This window comes from Aotus nancymaae, unplaced genomic scaffold (assembly GCF_030222135.1).
Source record: "Aotus nancymaae isolate 86718 unplaced genomic scaffold, 86718_ANA_hifiasm-v0.15.2.pri h1tg000059l, whole genome shotgun sequence".
Classification (NCBI taxonomy): Eukaryota; Metazoa; Chordata; class Mammalia; order Primates; family Aotidae; genus Aotus; species Aotus nancymaae.
In genome coordinates this window covers 72,820,206-72,842,179 of record NW_026988473.1, presented here as the reverse complement: position 1 = coordinate 72,842,179, position 21,974 = coordinate 72,820,206, and the positions used below count along the sequence as shown (strand labels likewise).

The following is a 21,974-nucleotide window of genomic DNA, read 5'->3' as shown; positions in this document are numbered from 1 at the left end:
TAATAGCCAAGGAAAATGGAAATGAGTTATTTTACTAGAACTGCAGAAAAGCTAATATTCAGATAATTGTTCAACCTTCAAATGTTTGGTTGCATTTAAACTTTCCCTAATAAAATAAAATACTTCTTAGAAGTTGAAAAGATGTTAATATAATTATCATCATTAAAGTATTTAATGGACACATCTTGAGACAGGCACTTAGCTGGATGTGTTGTAGAGGCTGGGACCTTGTTCTCGGTGACCTTAAAAAGTATCGTCAGAGCTATGACAGGAAAGAGCTGAAAGTTGTTTTCTATTGGAAGTCCATAATATATTTTGGAGCAGAAATGTAAAATATAGGGAAATATCATACTTTCTGAAGAAAATAAAAATGTGTTTTTCAAGCCTAAAGGAGTCAGTTAAAGTAGATTTGTCACTGTTTTCTTAAAATAAAAATGGGGCCAATAAAAAACACGTATTTAAAAATAATCAGAAGGCAAAAATTAAAATTATTTCAATTTTTTAATAAGAGCACTTTAATTCAGATACAAGCAACAGTTCCTCATTACTAAATAGCATCCTTTCCTTAGAAGTATGGGCTTAGGGGAAAACTGTTAAAAGGGCCGAGTGAAAACAGCAAGACAAAAACAGATGTGTTCCACCTGAGTTGGGAGAAGGGTACACCTTGTATTAGGTCACAGTTTTGCAAATGGTCTTTACAGAAAGATACCAGCAGATATCCTCGGGGAACCTGGACATTACTTTGAGTTAGCGTGGTCAGGCTTTCTGGCCCTACTTTATTGCCTAAGCCTTTTTTATACATGGCTTTGATACAACAAGCTGTGGCAATCCTCTTTCTCCATGAGGAGTGGCTGCTTTTCTTCAGGAAGCTCCTTTGTCTTGCGACGACACAGCAAGCTGGCGAGCCCTGCCAGCAGGGCAGTGAGGACAGCCCCTACCATTGCCGCCCCAAGGAGCCATGACCAGATCCGACTGGCTTGTTCCAAATAGGACTTAATGTAGTCTTGAAAAGAGTCTGGGTCTGAAATAGAAAGACATCCCATTGTTTTTAGTAGTGTTACCACCATTGTTGCTACCACTATCGTCCTCATCCTTTCACAGTCCTTTGAAATAGACACCTGCGTTTGAAGGCCAGCTCTGCTACTTACTACCTGTAAGAGCTTAGGAAAGTTACACCCAATATTCCAAAGCCTCAGTTGCTTCATCAGAAAAATAGGAAAATAATACCCCCCTTGTTGGAAGATTTGAATATATATAGATAAATCTGTAAATGATTCAGTGCCTGGTATATAGTGTGTACTCAAATGTTACCTATGATTTTTCCATCTCCTCCTGTAAAAAGCATCTTGCAACAATTCCAGTTATCAATGGAACACTGTTATATCATTAACCATTCACTAATCCAGTCTTTTAATTATTTGACGAACATTAACAGTAATGTTGACAAATGCTCAGTAATCTTAGAAGCCTCCCTAGAACTCCAGGGCATTTGAACAATCTGTATTCACAGAGGTCACAGTCTTAAATCTTGAAACAACAGATTTTGGCCCTTGGCGCTGTCCTCTGTCCCGAGGCTTTGCGGGTGAGGGGCACTCTTGGTTTCTGGGCTGCAGGGGCATAGGTGTGGGCCCTGTGGCGGCGCCCTGCGGCACGGACATTCTGAACCTCTGGTCCTCTGGGCCTTTGTTTCTCCTCGCGGATGCACGGGCCACGAAGACAGCGCTCCCTGGTGGAGGGCGGCGCCTGGCCTTTAAAGGCCTCAGGACGCTGAAAGTCTAGCCTGGAGGGGCAGGGCTTAGAGGACCTGATATATGTAAGAATAATAGTCCTTTCTGCATATGGCTAGCCAGTTTTCCCAACACCACTTATTAAACAGGGAATCCTTTCCCCATTGCTTGTTTTTATCAGGTTTGTCAAAGATCGGATGGTTATAGATATGTTGTGTTGCCTCCGACGCCTCTGTTCTGTTCCATTGGTCTATATCTCTGTTTTGGTACCAGTACCATGCTGTTATGGGAATATGGACACAGGGAGGGGAGCACTATACACAGGGGTCTGTTAGGGGGGAGTCGTGGGGGACAGCGCGGGGTGGGGAGTTGGGGAGAGATAGCATGAGGAGAAATGCCACATATAGGTGAAGGGGAGGAAGGCAGCAAATCACACGGCCACGTATGCACCTATGCAACAATCTTGCATGTTTTTCACATGTACCCCAAAACCTGAAATGCAAAAAAAAAAAAAAAAAAAAAATTCCACTATACTATAGGTTTATTGAAATAAAACCTCATTGTAACTTGAGAATCACCTGTAATAAATGAAATAACAAGTGGTGAAAAAATAAAATAAAAAATAAAGTAAAAAAATAAAATAAATTATAATATAAATGTTTTCATACCAAAAAAAAAAAAAGGATAATAGTCCTTCAGGTCTGCCAAAAACAAACAGCAACAACCAACCCCTGCCGCCGCCCACACACAAACTCAAAAGCCTTCAGTGAAACTGCATTGCAAAACATGTAAATAAATAAATAACTGTAAAAAGTGGAGAAAGAAAAACAGAATGAAAAGGGTAAAAAGGCGAAGAGGCAGAGCCTGAAGAACTTGTGGAAAAAGTCTGGATGCAGGTGCAGCGAAAGGCAAGGTGGAGCATTTCCTCCAGTGGAAGGGATGTCAGGTGTTAACAGTACTTGGGAACCCACAGAAAATTTAGATTGTCCAGAGTTAAGTGAAACATGCAATTCTCAAAAAGTTGATTTAAAAAAAAAGGTACAAAAAGAAAATCTTTATCTGACACTGACTCGAATGACAGCAAATCCAAGCAGGAAAGAGGTGCTGCGGACAAAGCAGGAGGCCTCACCGCAGATCTTGATCCTGAAAGAATAATTGGTTCTACAGGCAGCGGTGGAGAACGGACGTTTCTCCTGAAATGGAAATACTCACAGCAGGCTGTCTTGGTGCTGGCAAAAGAGGCAAATATGAAGTGTCTTGAAATTGTCATTGCCTTTTACAAAGAGAGACTAACTTGGCATTCTTGTGATTCTTGTGCAGAAGATGAAGCTTAATAATTGCTTGCATTGTGTCATGTATATAAATCTGGGTCTTGGCTTTTAATTTACAAGTGGGGAGAAATAACTGCATTCTAATGAAAATCACTTTTGATATGTTCATTTTAAAAGTAGTATTGGGAGAATTGGGTTTTGTGTGTGTGTGCTTTTTTTTTTCATCGGTACCACTGTTACTTTGAACAAATAAAAGCTTTCTGTAGTTGCTTCCTTTATCATAAAAGAACATTTGATATCGTAATGTATTATTTACTCTGCATTAGAGAACAGCATTTCTAAATGTTGGGGAAAATTTCCATAGTCATTACTCAGTCAGAACTTGTGTTTAGCCTAAGGACCATTCTGGGTTTTCTGTGTGTGTGTGTGTGTATGCATAAATTTCATATGTGAATGGTTTTTTGTGTTGTTGTTTAAACATTCACCAAAACGAAAATCATGGGTTACCCGCCCATGTTTTTGTGATGTCATCAGTCTGAGCAACCTAACAAAGAAATCACATCAAGTTAAATTCAAAATTTTCCATACCTTTCAAATTAAACAGATGATTCTAAAATTAATTGGACAGTTTAAATTGAATCATTTAAAAGCAACCAGATAAGAATCCCTATCTATACCTTCAGTCAGAGAAATGATCAGTTTGTTTGCAAAATTCCTAAAACGAATAATTTTATTACTACCAACAACCTCCCCAACCAGATGAGGGAACTAGACAGATCCTGCTGTGTTTTAATTATCTAAACAAGACTTAGTTTAATGGGCATTTAAAGATTCCTCTAACAAGCCATTCCTTGACAAAAAGTTGAAATCCATGTGCTATATTGACTGAAAGGTAATGATTCATGGGATGTGTAAGACTTGGCTTATAAGAACTCAATCAGATGGCTGGAGAAGTTGGCAGTTTAGAACCTGCTGCCATAAAGACAACAACTTTTGTCATATATGGACTTACACATTTTTTCTTTACCTTAGCTCATTCCTTACATGTAGACTCAGTCTACATGTATATACATATATATATATATATTTCTTTCTTTTTGGAAACTTCATGGGAAGTTCCCTTAAAAAGAAATATATATATATATTTTAATATATATATTTTTTAATTTAAATATATATTTATTTTTAAATATATATATTTATTTTTAAGAAATATATATATTTTAATATATATATTTTTTAATTTAAATATATATTTATTTTTAAATATATATATTTATTTTTAAGAAATATATATATTTTAATATATATTTTAATTTAAATATATATCTTTTTAAATATAATTTATATATATAAATAAATATATAAATTTATTTACATATTCATATATATGTATATATTTATATATTTATATATATTTATTTATATAATATATATGTTTATTATATATTATAAATAAACAAACTTATTTATATATATAAATTTAAAATATATATTTAAAAATATATATAAATATATATATTTAAAAAGAAATATGTTTAAAAAGAAATACATATATTTAAATATATATATTTATAGAAATATATTTAAAAAGAAATATATATATTATATATATTTAAATAAATATTATATATATTTAAATATATATATTTAATCCCAAAAAGATATATATTTATATATATATCAATATATATTTTTAATATATATATTTATATATATATTTAAATATAAATATATATATTCATATATATATATATCTTTTTTGGGGAACTTCCCACAAAGATTTATACATATAAAAAAATACTTTGTGGGAAGTTCCCTTGAAAAGAAAAAAAAATGTGTCTTTGACCATTTACCTTTTCCTTTCTCACTAGCTAGAATACAGACAAAATATTGGTGAGCCCTCAGGAACTGTATGAGCTGGAGTAAACCCTACACCTTGGAAATTACTGTTTTAAATATATATTAAAATTATTTTGAAAATGGGACTACAATACCTAGCTTAGATTGCTGTTAGTGACTTCAATACATAGTACATTTAAAATGTCCAACAAAAGGCAGGATACATAAAGGCTACGTGATAAATATTTTCTTGTTTGTTAAAGGCTTGGCTCAAGTGCTTTCACAGCTTTTAAATACTATTTCTATGTTTGTCCTGTTCTCCAGCGTCTGTTATTATTTCTCCACTTCAATTCATTCCAAGTGGGCTCTATTTTTACTGTTACCAAGGGACTGTCTTCGAAACACTTTTATTTCTCAATGGCTTTAAACTAAAATTCAGACTTTCTTTCTAAGCTATCCACTTTTGAGCCTCAACAGTGCACCTTTTTGTTTTTCCCCATGTTAAAATTTTTCTATCATCTTTCCCTGTGTGAAATTCTGTTCTTCTTGTCATCCATTCTTTTCAGAATAATTATGTAGATTTTTATTTGTTTTATGCTCTATCATTTCCAAAGCACGTTAACATGCCCATTTATTCACAAAACATGCATGAAGTAGTTAGGGGCCATTACTCTAATTTAAGAGTTAGGAGTCTACCTGCGGTAATTGAACTAGACAACCTATGTGTAGCCCTTGGTACAATGTCTATCATATAGAAAACAATCTACAACTGCTGTTGATTCTTATTGTGACAAAATGATAATTTCATCAATATGCAACTAAACTAGCTTCCATAGGAGTTTTTCTTTCCAAACTTGCTGCAACTGCTGACTCAGCCCCATTCTCTCCTCTGGATTCTCAAACTACTTTCTTTGCTGCCTTGTGACATTTGACACAAATGTCCATTTATTATCATATTTATTTATATATGTCTTACTTTCAGGCTTGTCACAAACACTGAAGAGGAAATACTATGTCTTATCTTTCATTCTCCTATTCATTTATTTAAAAATCACATATTCACTGAGATACACTACCTGCCAGAGGGGCACTCTGTCTCATTTATCTTTTCACCCTCGGCATCTGGCAGGTAAACAAATCATTTCGAGAGTAATGTTGTTCTGGTGAAAATGTGTAAAAGATACAAAGGGATCATGGAGAAGAGAACACCTACATCGGTCTGTGACGTCAGGGAAGGCACCCCAGAAGACTGTCCCATGGAGTAAAAGACTGAGTTAGACTTTGAGTGTATAATGTTGGTGGTGATCCATCCCAGGCAGAAAGGAACAGCATGCACACAGGTATACACATAGCCAAGCAGAGCTATTGAACAAATCCATGAATGATAGAAGTCTCATCAATTTCCATTGGCAGAATGGGACAGTGCAGTTCCTGTGAACATTGTTTTTCGTTCTCATTTTTGAAATCAAATTTCCCGATCTTAATACATGGGAAGAAGGAAGCTCTCAACAGAGAACTTTTCTGCTATGCAGAAAGCAAGATTACATTTATCACCAGCATTGAGGCCACAACCCTTCATTGCCAAAGCTGTTTGGTCTCACCTTGTAAATTAGTTACGCATACAAGAAAATCACCTGCTACTCAATTTTTTAAAGAATCACTAAATTAAATTATAAGAGAAAATGTTTGATAAATGGCAGACATCAGCTGCCTTTTTACAGAAACCACTTAAGTATTTATAAACATGAGTACCTGGATGACGAATCATAATCCTCTTGAACAAAATTATATCAAGAAATTTTAAAGAATTTGTTGGTAAGCTTAAAATTTAGCTATTAATAGAGATAAATTTTAAACTCATTGAAAGTACATCAGAAGCAACAATATGGAAAAATTCATAAAATAGAAAATAGGCAATTGCGGTTACTTTAGCTGTTTTGTTTTATTTTGTTTTTAGAGTCGAGTGTCGCCGTGTTGCCCAAACTGGCCTCACACTCCTGGGCTTAAGTGAACCTCTTGCCTCAGCCTCCCCAGTATCTGCTGTTGCTTATTTTAAACACAAACTTCTCTAAAATTAACTTTTAGAGAAATTTTCAAATTTACTCTAAATGCATCGCAAATAAATTTTATTTCTTTTAATTTAATTAGAAATAAATACCTTCAAGCCTCTAATATGACTCATTGAGCCTCCTCTCCCCTGGCTCATCCAGGAAATTTTGTTGCCTTTGTAGTAAAAACTATCCATTTGGTTACTAGGGAAGGAACAAACAGGTGGAGCATATGTGTAGAAGATGATATGGGGGTTACAGGGAACACTTTTCTCTGTGCAGTGATGGGGTGATGTAGTTTTGGATTAAATATTTGACACTTACTAGCTTTGTAGTTTAAAATTAATCATTGCATCCTTCTGATTTTCTATTTACTTACCTGTAAAACAGAATAAAAATCACCCCTCCATAGGATTTTAAAAATTAGTTTAGTTAACAATTTATATGCTGATATCTATTGCATTCAGATCTGAGGGCCAGATACCACTTTTGAGTTTCAGGCCTGTGTATCCAGCTTCTCAAGAGACACATTTACCATCCCATATAACTTCATTTCATGTAACAAAACCGTAAATGTTCTCCATGTATTTCTTTGCTCCTCTTGTTATTATATCAGTGAATTGTAATACCATTCATCAGTTTCACAGGCCGGAAAGCATAAAGCCATTCCTAATCTCCTGGTATATAAATCATTTGCCAAGTTCTGTAAATTTTGCCTTCAAAATAATGTCAAATTATTTCATGCTTTCTATCTCCTTTCCTTCCACCACCACTGCGATTTAAACTACCTTCACCTCTTCTCTAGACTTTTATAATAGCATTTCGCTGCCTTTCTGCATGTGCTTTGCTAAAATGCTAAAATGTTTTCTCCACACTGAAGCTGTGATAACCTTTTGAAAATTCAAATTTGATTATAACCTTCTTAAAATTTATCGATGACTTGCATCATTCTAACAATATGGCCCAAATTTATCATGCCCTTCTTTTCAACTAGTTAATTCTACCTGTCATATTGATGTCATCTGAAATATCACTTCATCGACCCCTGGAGATAGGCATATCTCTAAATAAATGACTTTTTAAGCAAGCAGTTGTTTAAGATATTTATCTTCCATTATAAAATTTGTGAAGATATTTAACTGAAATCTTGTCCCTTTCAATTTGAAAGAATTGAAATCTTGCTCCTCTACATTTTGGTTTTTGATTTTGGGAAAGCCATTTAAGTTCTCTGGGTATCAGTGTTCTCACCTCTATATGGTTGATTAATAATGTGTGTAAAGAATAAACAACTCGATACAGACACATAAAAAACACCTGGTGTGATAGAATACTTGAAAAGTGTTTTAAAATATATATCCAAAAATTACCTGAATGTTAAGAGATGTAGCATTTTTTCTACCAAGTTTCACTTATGTTAGTTAAGAGGAATGACACTTCATGATAAATATCACTTACACTCAAATTGATTATTTATTTCAGTCCATACCAGATCAATGTGATACTTAGAATGGAGATGCTTGCAAGATAAACTCTGATTTTGGGGGTTTGGGGGAGATTAAAACCCAGGAAAGATTCATACATAGAAAAAAATACTATGTAACTCTGGGAATGATGTGATTAAACATCATGCCTATGTTTAAGTATAGGATGGTTTTTATATCTGAGAGTTTGACAAATGGAGAAACAGAGTCAGAATTCAGGCAGAAAAAAGTGGCATATTCAAAAGTGTGAACCCATGGAAGTCTAGCATGTTTTGGAAGTGGAAACAGAGACTAAATCATAAAATCTGAAATGGAAAATCTTTGAAAAGTAATTGCCAGTAAGCTCCTTTCTTTATGTACTGTGGTTTTCATAGAAGAAAGGGAGGACATGTTACTTGAGATGTACAGGAAGCCCCTCCTCTTACCACACTTCCACCCTTTGCAACATTCTCGGTTCTTAGTGATCTTAAGATTTTCCAAAAACTGATCTCCTTTGTCAGCTGTATTAGCATTTAGTTTATTGGCTATAGTATTCAGACAAAGCAAAAAAGTTCAGTTAAAACCATTATCTTTTCAATTAATTGTCCCTCAAAGGGCAGAACAAGGTTGATGATCTATAGGCCCTCCTGTTAGCCCCAAATTATTTATGTACTATACTATATACCAGGTAAATGGCCTGGGATGATTTCTTTATACTCTTGAAGACTCTATTTCCTTATATATGAAAAGGAAAAAGAAGTAATAATACCTACTTCATAGAGTAACTATGAAGATTTAAGGAAATAATGCATAGAGCACATTGAGAAGAGTTCCTGGGAAATAAAAATTCTTAGTATGTGTTAACTATTATAAACTGGGTCAACTTATCTTCTTCGTGTCATTTTCCACTGTTCATACTACTCAAATAGAATAATTCAGCGTTCCGTAAATATACTGTACATTTTTCACCTCTATTGTTCTTGCTGTTCTCTTAGCCTAGCTTATTCCTGGCCCTTTGCTATCTCCCACCTGCCTACTCATTCTCAAGGCCCTGTCTTCTCTTTTTAGGATGAACCCTTCGTAGTTATGGCTGTCTCTTCAGCACTGCTTTGGGATTTTCTTTATGACTCTTTTACTGCACATAACACAGCCTGATGATTTTTACTTCCTTGCACAGTTGTCTGTCTTCTACGCTGGAGCTTCTTCAGGTCTGAAACTATGCCAGTCATGTGTTACTGAATTCGACCACAATAGTGAGAGAGTAAAGTTTCATTCATTTGTTTATCTTCTTTATTTTTTTTTATGTTTCATGAATTATCAATGAATACACTGAAACATCAATGCTTGTTAAATACCTCCTGCCCACAAGCCACACAGTTTTTGATAATTAACCCTTATGCATTAGGTGAATTGCAGTGTGATGAGATGAGGAGGACCTCCTAGAATTGAAGTCTTGCTCCTCCACATATTGGTGTTTGATTTTGGGAAAGCCACTTAAATTCTCTGGGTATCAGTGTTCTCACCTCTATCTTGAAAGAATAATACCTCATATATGGTTGATTAATAATGCATGTAAAGAATATGTACATAGTGGACTTTCAGATAGAGGCAAACACTACAATTGGTTCCTTATTTTGTCAGAAGATACTGACATGGTTCTATGCAGGAAGATTGTTTTATACTGATATCTTCTATGCAGGAATATTGTTTCATGTTGATATTTTCATCATAGAGCAATTAACATTATAATAGCTATTATTATTATTAACTATGCCTAAAATCAAGATTTCTGCAAATTTTCTTGGTAACCCTAGCAAGAAACTCCCAAAGACGATTCCAAAACTGCTGTATGTTTACCCTGTGCCACACTGTACTAGGCTCATTAACATATCATTCTCACAATAATTATTCAAGGTGTTCTGATCCCAATATTTTAGGTGAATAAACTGAGATTAAGGGATGCAGAGATAATTTCCCAAGATCCCACTACAATCAGTTGATAAGAGTCAGGGTCTCAAAACCCTTTTATTTTCCTTCTGATTCTACTGTTCTTCCCATGGTTGCTATGTACAAAACACCCTGTGTTAAGCAAAATGAATACAACTTTAAAGATCCTCAGAATTTGATTCCTATGATAATAAACTGGTAATAAATTAAGGATTGGAATGCGCTTTCCCAATTTAAAGGGTTCAGGAATAACATTGTAGAAGCATAAGGTTTTATACTATTTCAAAAGAAATTGGTAACACTGGATTCAGCAATTCCTCTGGAAGAAAGTAAACTTTACCTGAATCTTGTAGGTAGCTATAGTCATAGCCCAGATCTTTGGATGAAATAAAGAAATCGCCATTTCTGTAGAGTGGTATAAAAGGAACCATGTAGGATTCCCGGTTATGTCCAATGGGTGCATTAGCTTCTGGATAAACTTCTAGAAGAGGGCGATGCCTTCGGAGCCACTGCTCAAAAATACTGCAGAGGAAAGGGTTATTCAGACTAAGAAACATTTTGTGTAAAAGAAATATTTGAAATTGTTAAAGTAGAATAAGGCATCTATTAAAACCCCAAGACATGGAAAGATGTTGAATATATTCTTTATACTTCAAAAATATTTCATAAAATATCAATTCATTCTTTCAGGCCTTGAAGAAGTTCACTCGTTTGAAAAAATATTGAGGCTAGCTTTGGAAACATAATTTCTTAGGAGGTGAATAAAACACATTGAGTTTTGAACCCTCAGAATGCTGAAAAATAAAGGTAATTATTGGTTGAGGGACAGTTGAGTCTTAGTTGTAAATTAAATATATTGCTTGTCCCAAAGAAAGTTAGGCCAGAGAAAGAACATATAAACTAAATTGGAAACGTTGCTGGAATTTGGTCATTTTTCTTGGTTCCGGTGGGAGGCTTTCAATGATTTAAACATTTATGTTATGGTAGGTGAAGTGGAGGCTTAATGATTTTTGATGGGAGACAGAGCTTCCCTCCGATGATAGTGGTTTAATTACTTTGTTTCTCAGCATTTTCTGAAGTGAGGGTATGACCATACGATCAACATTCTGCCAACTGGACATATTCATTCCTTCAAAGTCATGACTTTGAAGTCAAGAAGATACTGACATGGTTCAGTATCTTTGAAGTCATGACTTTGAAACAGAGATAGTGACACAAAGAAGCAGGGACAATCAAAACCCATCCTAGAAATGGGCATTGCCAGTTGCTATAACAATATTCAAATCTAAATGTCAGGGGCAGCAAAGCCAGACTTACCAGCAAAGGAATCTGTTGCCCAGGAAGTGCCCTGTGTTCTATAGCATGGTTTTGATGGCTGTCTTAGCTGATGCCCTTCTCCCTTGTTCTCACCTGATTCTGAACATGCTGCTCCACAATTTTGTGAGCTACCCAATAGCCTCTCAGCACGTTCTTCTCCCATTTAAATCAGCCAGAGTTAGTTTCTGTTTCATAGAACTAAAAACTCTGACTAGAACAAAAGCTAAAAAATTAAAGGATTGAAAAAATCCAGTAAAAATGAAGTAGAAACTCAAGTTGCAGGATAATTTATAATGGACCATTAACAATATGACAAAGGGAATGGCTTTGCACTATCAACTCATATAACAGAAGAAAGAACACAATAATTGGAGTTGCGGAACTCTTCTTGTAGCCTCGCCCCGTGTTTTAATATGGCTGTATAACTCTAAGCAAATCACTAAACGTGGAGACAGCCTCCTCATCGTTAAAATGAGAGTAATAATATCTGTCCTACCTGTTTCCAACATGGTATTTTTTATTGAAGTTCTAAATAAGTAAGCTATCATTACTTAGCTCTACATTTTAAGCTAGCAGGTCAAAGGTTGGTACATGGTAGAAAAGGTGGTATTGAAAAAGAAGACTGGTCATGCTTCAAACAAAATGAATAAAATTTCAGAAAACCATTTTCAACATTTTGAAGTACAATAAAGAAGAGAACAAGAAAGCCAAATGGCAGAAGTGGTGATCATCTTTTCCATGACAGAAAACAATTTTGTTTATTAGAGGATCCGAACTTCAGATACTTGTGGTCAAAGCTGGTTTTCAGCTGTGAATTTAGTAAGGGATCGTCAGTCCATTGATAAACACTAAAAATCTAGTCCATGCAAACCAAATGCTTTCTAAATTAGTTCAATTATTAAACAAGTATTTACTGCGTATCTACTGTAGGTCACGTTACACATAGATCTGTATAAACATCTGAGTTGTTTAGGTTGCTACAAGAAAGATTTGTAAAATTTTATAATCTGTTTGATCTTCCTTTTCTTATTCTACACAATGGGAATCATATCTATGTCATGAAGGTAATGTGAGGATTAATTAAAATGACACAAAATACATAGCTTGACAAATGGTACATGAAAGGTATTATCTTTATTACAGCTCCTCTCTCCTCTTCTTCCCCCTCCTCAGTATTATGGCTATACTGAAGAAACTTTAAAGTTGGTGAGATATAACATATGCTGTAATAGAAATGCCAAAGCCGTGTATATGTGAGCAGTGCCTTTAGTGAATACTATGACAGGCAAAAATGAGAAATTACAATATTTAAGAAGGTTAATTTTTCTGTGCTTCAGTTTCCTCAACAGAAAATTTAGAAACTGGCTTAACAAATAAACCCCAAATTTTATTACAGTCCTGATTTTATAAATTAGTCCTTTTGTTTTAACTTCTACGATTTTCTTTGCTTCACAAAATCGGTACTTGTTATGTAAAACAGAAAACATAAACAAAAAGGAGAAAAGAAAAAATCACATGTACTTGCTCTATGCTTTTGTTATATCTAGTTTTTAAAATATGCATACACAACATTCTACATGTATTGTAGCAGAAAAGGAAATCGTATTACAAATAATATTTTAGTAGCCATTTTATTTGTACTAACCCATGTGTTTTTAATTGGTAAATTAATTTTTTTTTAATGAGAAATAGGCTGTCTGATAATTAACGTCCCCACCACCCCGTCAAACTTTGACTGATTTAGGAACAGCCTGTTATACAATGAGCCACTAGATAAGGGCTTGAGGCAAAAATTGTACCTTTCGTCAACTGAGGAAAATTACTACTGTAGTTCAATTTATAAATAATCTTGTTTCTGCCATGAAATAAAAATTATTTACCTAAGTAGGACAAGGACATCAATTCTCGGCACCAAAAGATTTAATGGATGAAGCCATTAATGTGCTCACCCACCTTATCAGCCTTCTCAAATGAAGGTATTAATCTTGATTAAGTTCTTCACCAGTGATTCTCAACTTCAGTTAATTTCACCAAACCATGTCTAGAATAGCTCACATGGGAATACTGATGTTTAACTTAGATAATTACATTGACATTTTGGAGGGGAGAGCTGGGTCATATTTTTAGCAAAACTTCATTTGAACTGAATCTAGATAGTTTTCTGAAAATCTGAGTAATAGTGAAATTCACAACAGAAAAATTAGAAAAAAATAAAGATGACCACAGATGGAAATATGGAGAGATGTGTTTTATAAATAAAAGCTGGCATGTGACCTGTTTTCGGGTCTGACACGTTAAGACCGGTCACTCTTATCCTTAAAATAAGAAAAAACTTAGACAAATTAATAATCAATAAATTTTCTTGGACCCAAGAGAGAATTGAAGTTACAGGGTAAACTGCCATCCTCAAAAGTGGAGAGATGGGTTCATCCAGAGGCACACAGCTGAGATCTGTTTACTAGGAGCAGGAGCAGCTAGATTCCTAAAATGGTCGGAACACTGAAACATTTCAATGAATGGCTGGAGACGGAGTCTAGACTAGTGATGATAGTGGGAAATTCCTGGGAGCTGCTGTCTTAGGGGAACTTCCGTATGTTTGGGGGCTTTGCCTCCAGGAACTCCACCAGGTTTTTATGGTGAAGACGTGAGAAAGATCCTCCCCTTGCTCTGTCACAGGGAGGAGGAGAATGACCGTTGTGAAATATGCCCAGGACATTCTCCGTATCAAAACCCTGTGATCCAGGGGAAATTATTGTTAGAGTTTTATCCCAGTTTCAGGAAGAGAATTCCTTTCAATCCAGCCTCTTTCAGTCTTCCTGTCTCACCTAAGGGGAAGTAAATGTAAGCCACAGGGGTCAAATAGAAATACTGCAGCCAGGGAAGCAACAGAGGGCAGAGGCAAGAGGTTAAAATAAATAAAAAAGCTGTACTGTGAAGATCACAGCCCCAGTACACTGTCTCGCTAAAAGACTAAGATTTAATTAAAATATTTGGAACACTTCCCCCTCTCTCATGCTTTACCACCATCCAACAAAGCTCTAGTATAATAACCGTGGCTTACAGCTAAAAGAGCTGAAAGACATAAACCGTCTCTAAGGAAGAGTATATAGGGGAACCCAAAATCAAGAATAGAGAGAAAAACAAATACACTAGAGAAACTTGAGGCCTCTGATCTCAAAACTGTGACAACTATGACAAACATGTAAACATTGTCCAGCTCCTTGCCAGATGAACATAAATCTGTACACTAAACGCCCATTTACCTCAGTTCCTCTTACCTAATAAAACATACGTGACTTTTAGTTAAAAATTATAAGGCACGACACAGAGAAGAAAAAAAATCTGAAGAGACAAAGCAATCATTAGAACCTAACTCAGATATGACATAGATTTTGGAACTATGAAACATGGAATCTGAAATAATTGTGAATAATATAAATTTAAAATAACTATGCATAATATAAAATTAATAGAATAAAATTTCTAATAGAAAAACTTAAGAATATGCATAAAAAACCATGAATAATGTAAGCAGAAAAATGGAAATGCTAAGAAAGAATAGAAAGGCTAGAAAATCAAGAACACTTCGACAGTGTTGTATATACCACTGGACTTGATATGGCCAAGAAAAGAGTCGGTGAGCTTGAGGCTAGGTTAGTAGAAACTTCCCAAACTGAAATACAAAGAGAAAAAAAGAATAAAAAATAACTAAGAATTGTGGGATAATTTCAGAAAAATATATGCATAATTGGAAAGCCAAAAGAAGAAAAAGTAGTCACAACAGAAGAAATATTCCCCACTAAAGGGAACTGGGGCTCCTTGAAGAAATAGCAGGCTCTATGGCTAGGGTAAGAATTATACAAGATGAGTATTGAGCGTCTTGCAGTGTCATAAAGTAAGGGTATGTTCAGCCAGGTGCGGTGGCTCATGCCTGTAATCCCAGCACTTTGGAAGGCCAACGCAGGTGGATCACGAGGTTAGATGTTGACGACCAGCCTGACCAAGACAGTGAAACCCCGTCTGTACTAAAAATATAAAAATTGGCTAGGAGTGGTGATGGGTGCCTGTATTCCCAGCTACTCAGGAAGCGGAGGCAGTGAATTGCTTGAACCTGGGAGGTGAAGGTTGCAGTGAGCTGAGATGACGCCACTGCACTCCAGCCTGAGTGACAGAGCAAGACTCTGTCTCAAAAAAAAAAAAAAAAAAATATATATATATATATATAGGATATGTTCAAAGAAAGGAAAACCACCCACAATGTTAGGGATATAATAAAAGGACAGAAAAGTCAACTGAAATAACGCCTAAAGGCTAAAACTGGAAGGGTTTGAGCCACAAAATAAGTTGTATAAAATAAATATAGAGGAGTCTATGCAGATATAATCTATAAATATATAAATTAATACATAGATGGAAAGAAATACATAAATCTATCATGCAAAAGAATTCATGTAATTATGTAGATACTCTGCCTTGAAGATACTATATATAACTCCTCACTCACTAAGTATGGGATGCACATAGTGACTTCTTTTCTGAGAGTACCGTACAGAAGCATGGTGAAATCATTTAACAGTTTGAGAAACTTGACAAACACTACCTCTGCCAGGTGATCAAGGTTAACATTCACAATGGCAAGTCATGTTAATAACATAGCCCTTTTGGGGTGATAGAGGTGTGATAATTTCTCTCTACGCATTGTAAGGGTCATGACCAACACTCCTATAACAAAAGATTAACAAGAGAAAAGCGTAATAAATTATTGAATCAAAGTTTTATATGACATGGGAGACTTCAGAAAAGAAGAACCAAAGGCCCATGGAAAATTGTCTATTTTTATGCTTAGATTTTATGCGATGGCCAGTGATGTAGAAATTTGACTGGAGACTGTGTGCAGCAGTCCCTCCTCCCAGGTATAGGGCAGGACCTTAGAAATGAGGGTTTTATGACCTACTACCAAACAAGGTAGATCAGAGAATTTCTTTATGGCCAGCTGCTACACAGAAAGGTGAGAGAAGGTAATAGTAATATTTTTTAGGGTTTATGGCTTGTTTTGGAAAAGAAGCATTATAGTTTTTATGATCTGCCTTGGGAAAGAGGTAGTTTTATGACTTGTTTCACAGGAGAAATAGGGGCCAGAGAAGGCCAGAGACTTGGTTTCTGAGGCCTTCCAATTTCCTTTAGTTCAAAATACTCAGCATGCCAAGGCACCATAGTTTGGGGTATGTTCTTGAGCACCTATACACCTTTGATCTGCTGTGAAGAAAATGGTGCTTTACCTCTATGGGTGTCCTTCCCAAAACACATGTCCCAGTTTAATCATGAGAAAAAGTCAGACAAATATCAACTGTGGGATATGTTACAAAATACCTGAGCAGTACTCCTCAAAGTTGTCAAGGTCATCAAAAAACAAGGACAGTCTGAAAAAATATCATAGGCAAGAAGACCTAAGGAGACAAGATGATCAAATGTAATGTAATATCCTGGGTCGTGGATCCTGAAGGAGAAGAAGATATTAGATAACTACTTAGTAATCAAAATAAAGTATTGACTGTGGTTGATAATAATTTAGCAACATGGTTCATTAAGGTTGACCAATGTTCCATACCAAGGTAAGATGATAATAATAGGGGAATTGGGTATAGAAAATGTGGGAACTCTCCATTCCATCTTTGCAACATTTTTACAAATAAAAATAATTATAAAATAAACATTGATTTAAAGAAAAGAACAAACAAAAAAGCCTTAAGATGGTTGGATATTTGGGAACTGATTAACACATCTACCACCACCATGACCACACATACAAAAAGTTATGTACACATATGTAATAGACCTATTTATTTATTCATTTATCTATTTCAAAAATGAATGAATATATCCTAAACATATATAATAACCTGACTGTGTGCCCAGCATTGGTGAAGTTTTCCACCCTATTGTACCTGGAGTCTAGTGGTGGAGATAGACGCTAACTAGCAATTTCAGAAATCAACTTATAGTTATGGACTGGCAAATACGGAAGGATGTAACATGGTAACAGGAGTTAATGGGGACGCCTCATCTTGCCTGTGGCCTGGGGAAAAGTCTTTGATGGTGCATTCTTCAAGAGTTGAAAAATGACTATTTAGAGAAATGGTAGCAGAATATTTCTGAAGGGCAGAATGGAATTTGGAAAGGATCTTTGATGGGAAGTATCAAGTTCCTTGACAAATTCAAGGCAAAAAGATGATGTTCCTTGACAAATTCAAGGAACTGAAAATGGACCAACATGTCTATGGGGAACAAGGAGCAAATAGCTCCAGATGAGGCTAGGAGGGGAACTGAGGCCAAATCATAAAGGGTAGCAGAGGCCATGTTTAGGGAGATTTGCGTTTTTTTCCTAAGAGAGGTAGAAAGTCACTGTTTGTTTGTATCTGGGATGGTGAATGATAGATAAACAGATTATCATTTGTTAAAGGCCACATAGATTTCATTGCAGAGAAGGAACTGAGGAAGAGTTGGTAAGAGTTGGTGGATATGCAGGCATCAAGGGGGATAAAGAAATCAGTGAGAAAATTATGTCCAGGCAAAAAGATGATGTCTGGAAATCCAAGCAGTACAACTGAGGGGCCAGGTACCACAGATAATGCCTAGTTTTCTGGCTTATGCTACTGAGCAAAATGTTTGTATTACCAGATACAGAAATTCCTGGAGAAGAATTGGAATATGAAGCGAGGATGTTAATGTCGTGATTCCGGATGTGCTGTGCTGCACGATGTTTTTGAGACATTCCAGTGGGGATGTCAAGTCGTGAGCTAGATATTTGGGTCTGGATTTCACAGTAAGATTGACTTTGGCATTGAGAAGTCACCAAGCTACGGGAATAGTGAGATAATGAAAATACAAGAGAATCTGGGGTTCTATTTCTTAGATGTCATCTTTCCGAAAGGCCGGGACAGATGACGTGACAATCACATTGTCTTTGGGAACTACAGCTTGAAATGCCTCTAGCCTCTCAAATTTCTAGTCACTCGAAATTTATTGAATTACAATTGTATAATAGGCCAGTGCTTTTCTGTGTTTTTTATTCTTTTTTATTCTTGGTTTCCTCATGTGGTACTTGTTTTGAAACACTTGTTGAAACAAACTTGTAATTTTTAAATGATAATAAACATCTCCCTTTAAACTTAATCCAATCAAACTCTCTAAACCTCAGTATGCTCATTTGTAGAAAGGGGATTGTACTATCTACTTTAATGTAACTATGAAAACAAAAATAAAATAAGGGAGTGAAATGTCAACTAACAATACTTAAGGATAAAATGAAGCAATGTAAATGATTGGCTCAGTTCTGAAAAAGCAGTAGCTTATGTTTTCTTCCCTTCTAAACCCCTCATTTTACTGAGGGAAAACAAAATTAGAATCCAGTTAGTTAACAGTACAATCAAGATCGGAATCAAGGGGTCTTGACTACAACTCTGTTGCTAGTAATAGTAAATACCCTGTTCTCTGTTTACACAGGGTGATGGGGGTTTCTGCAGTTTCGAGTATGCGTATGCTACTACCAAAGTCTGATGTATAGATTTTCTCTCTCTTCTAAGACACTCTGCTTGACCTTCATCTTGAATGGTAAGCTGTTTATCCAACAGACACCTGCATTAATTAGCATTAAACACCTTAAGTGTTCCTTTTCTCAGAAGACTCAGGATTGGCTTTATGCTCAAGGAGCAGCAATGAATACATTATAACAAGATCAGGAAAGGCTATGTATTATCATAATAAATACAACCAAGGAGATAATATGAAATCGTACTAAAAAATAAAATAAGGCATAGAAAGAGGAAGTAGTGAACAAAGTTGGCACAGGACTGAGTTAAGATGAGAACCCAGTTCTTCTGGCTGGCTTATCTGGGCTGCTTCTCTGACACTCTAGTGTTCCCTGTCTAGGTTTCTGTTCTTTCCTTTCTTTCTCTCTATGAGGAGGCTTCTGTTATTTTCTGACTAGGTAACTTGTGTTTCTTTCTAACTAATGCTTCTGTTACTTTCTGACTCAGCTTTAAGCTATGCAGATGGAGAATTTGTCAGCAGGGTGGGAAAGGTACAGAAAACAGATGCTACATTATCAGTTAAACAGGCTACTTACTTCAGAAATGCAGAATCACAATCACTCTTTTTTCTTTCACTGTGAGGGATCAAATCCAAATAGAGGAAGAGGTATTGTTTTCAAAGCAGACACAAGTACATTGGGGGAATAGGAATGCTGCCAACCAGCTGAAGAATAACAGCTTTTTCTTTTTTTTTTCCTCAGTGCCATGCACATAGTAGGTGCCAACTATTTACCCAATAACCTTGAGTTTATAATCTAAACCAGCAAATGAAGTTAGCAATAAAGCAATTTCTATAAAACAGACTCTTAATATATTGTTAAATCAAGGTTAGCCGAAAGCTGTCTCCTACATATTATAAGTTAAGCCTAAAGGTTTCTCTGTACATTGTGAACTATAACCTAAATGGAGTTGTAAACTGACTATAGTCTACTCTTGTGCCAATCACCGAGTTTTGGCCAATCAAAGGCGGCCGGCTGTTCAAACCGTGTTCAAATACGTCAAACACCAAGCTATAACCCATCTGTTTCTGTACTTCCCTTCCATTTTTTTAATGTTATTTTTCTTTTTCTATCCATAAATCTTCTTCCATCAGGTGGCTGTGCTGGAGTCTCTGAACCCACTCTAACTCAGTAGGTTACCTGATTCGTGCATTGTTCTTTGCTCAAAGTGTTTTAAATTTAATTCGGCTAAAATTTTTCCTTTTAATAATATCTTGTTTAATATTTGATTCCATTTTACAAAAGAGAAAACTGAGTCAAAGAGTTTAAGAATTTACAAGCAGTAGAAGATCTGGGCTTCCATTGTAAATTCCTGTGACCTTTATTATATCACCCAGCTGGCAGAGCTAGGACCAGAATCCAGGTGCTCTGTTCCACATTTAATGCTTTTCCACTAACATGCAAGAAATTAGTAATTAGGAATTAAAACAGAAAGGTAGACAAGGAGTTCATGTTTTGTTCCAAGCATTAACAAGCCTTTCACAGCTATGCACAGAAGTGAGAACTAGGCATCTTCTGTGATTTCACCTCACCTGACAAACAGACATTTGATTACAAAATCTCTCAGCATATGCAAGAAAGGGTGACTGCACAGTTGTGAAACACTAACATCAGTACTCTAAATACATGTGATTTATCTTTGTAGAATTGAAACCCTTTTTTATTCACAGGCCAGGAGGACCTGTAGACCAGCACTAGCTTAGTAGGGTACGAGGTGGCAACAGAGAAGTGGGTCAGAGGAGATGCCAAGAACATGAGATTATGGATCTAGGCCTAGACGTATCCATAATGACGAGCTTAGAGTACGCTCCTGAGGGGGGCCACAGAGTACCTGGAAGGTGACTCTGAGAGTGCTGAAAGGGTCCTAAACAGCTCACATTCACAACAGCCAGTGAAAGTGAAGGGAATTGAGGAGAGAAGTACGTTAGATCTTGTTGTGAACGTAGGAAGAACCTGCCAGATGAACATACAAGAGGGGAAAGTCCAATTTCCACAAATACAAAGGCTTATACAAGGCATCCTAACTTTGGCTTTGGGATATGGGAGTAAGAAGAGAAGCCAGAAATACAAAACCTCCTCCTAAGAAACCTTGTTTCAAATTCCTGGTGTTGATTTCGTGAGGAGAGAAGAGATAATCTCTGGAAGTCTCAGTTTGCTCTTGTAAAATGTGGATAATAACAGACTTCAAAGAGCTGTGAGACATAAATGAGACGAGGTGTACAGCGCACAAAGGACGGTGCCTGACCTGCAGGGGGCGCCCGCTCATGGTTTGCTGTGGCCATTATACTTGGCCGGAGTAGAACCATTAGTTCTACAGCTTACTACAGGAGCCAATTTAATTTCCTTAGACAGGACATTTTGGTTAGGTTGCTGTTTGGTCTCCCATCCAAGTACTAACCAGGCCAGACCCTGCTTAGCTTTCAAGATCAGATGCAATCAGGCACATTCAGGGTGGTATGACCACAGGCAAATATTTGCTATTTGGGAATTTTGGTGTAGCACAAACAAAGGAGACATCCTAAAAATTGATTCAGTAGGTCTGTGAATTTTATTTCTCATTTTAAAAGAAAATACGTGAATAGAGAATGTGACAATCCAAAGGTTAGCCTCATACATTCTGGAGCTAGATGATTGTGCTGGTTAATAATTCTGCAAACTGGGGCAAGCTACTTAACTTCATGTGCTCCGCTCTTCTTCTCAGGGAAGTGGGGATTATAACATGTTATGAGCTAAACTGTGTCCCTGTAAAATTCAAATATTTAAGTTCTAACTCC

General features: G+C 36.0%; 1 protein-coding gene across 1 annotated transcript in view; it reads right to left on the bottom strand.

The window, feature by feature from the left end:
• Positions 1-404: 404 nt before the first annotated feature.
• Positions 405-21,974, bottom strand: part of TYR (tyrosinase) — a 104,260-nt gene continuing 82,690 nt past the window's right edge. The window contains exons 4-5 of the mRNA XM_012444868.2: positions 10,636-10,817; positions 405-1,021 (exon numbers count right to left, since the gene is read on the bottom strand). Coding sequence (XP_012300291.2) covers positions 795-1,021; positions 10,636-10,817 — 409 coding nt within the window. The 3' untranslated portion in view covers positions 405-794. The remainder of the gene's footprint in view (positions 1,022-10,635; positions 10,818-21,974) is intronic.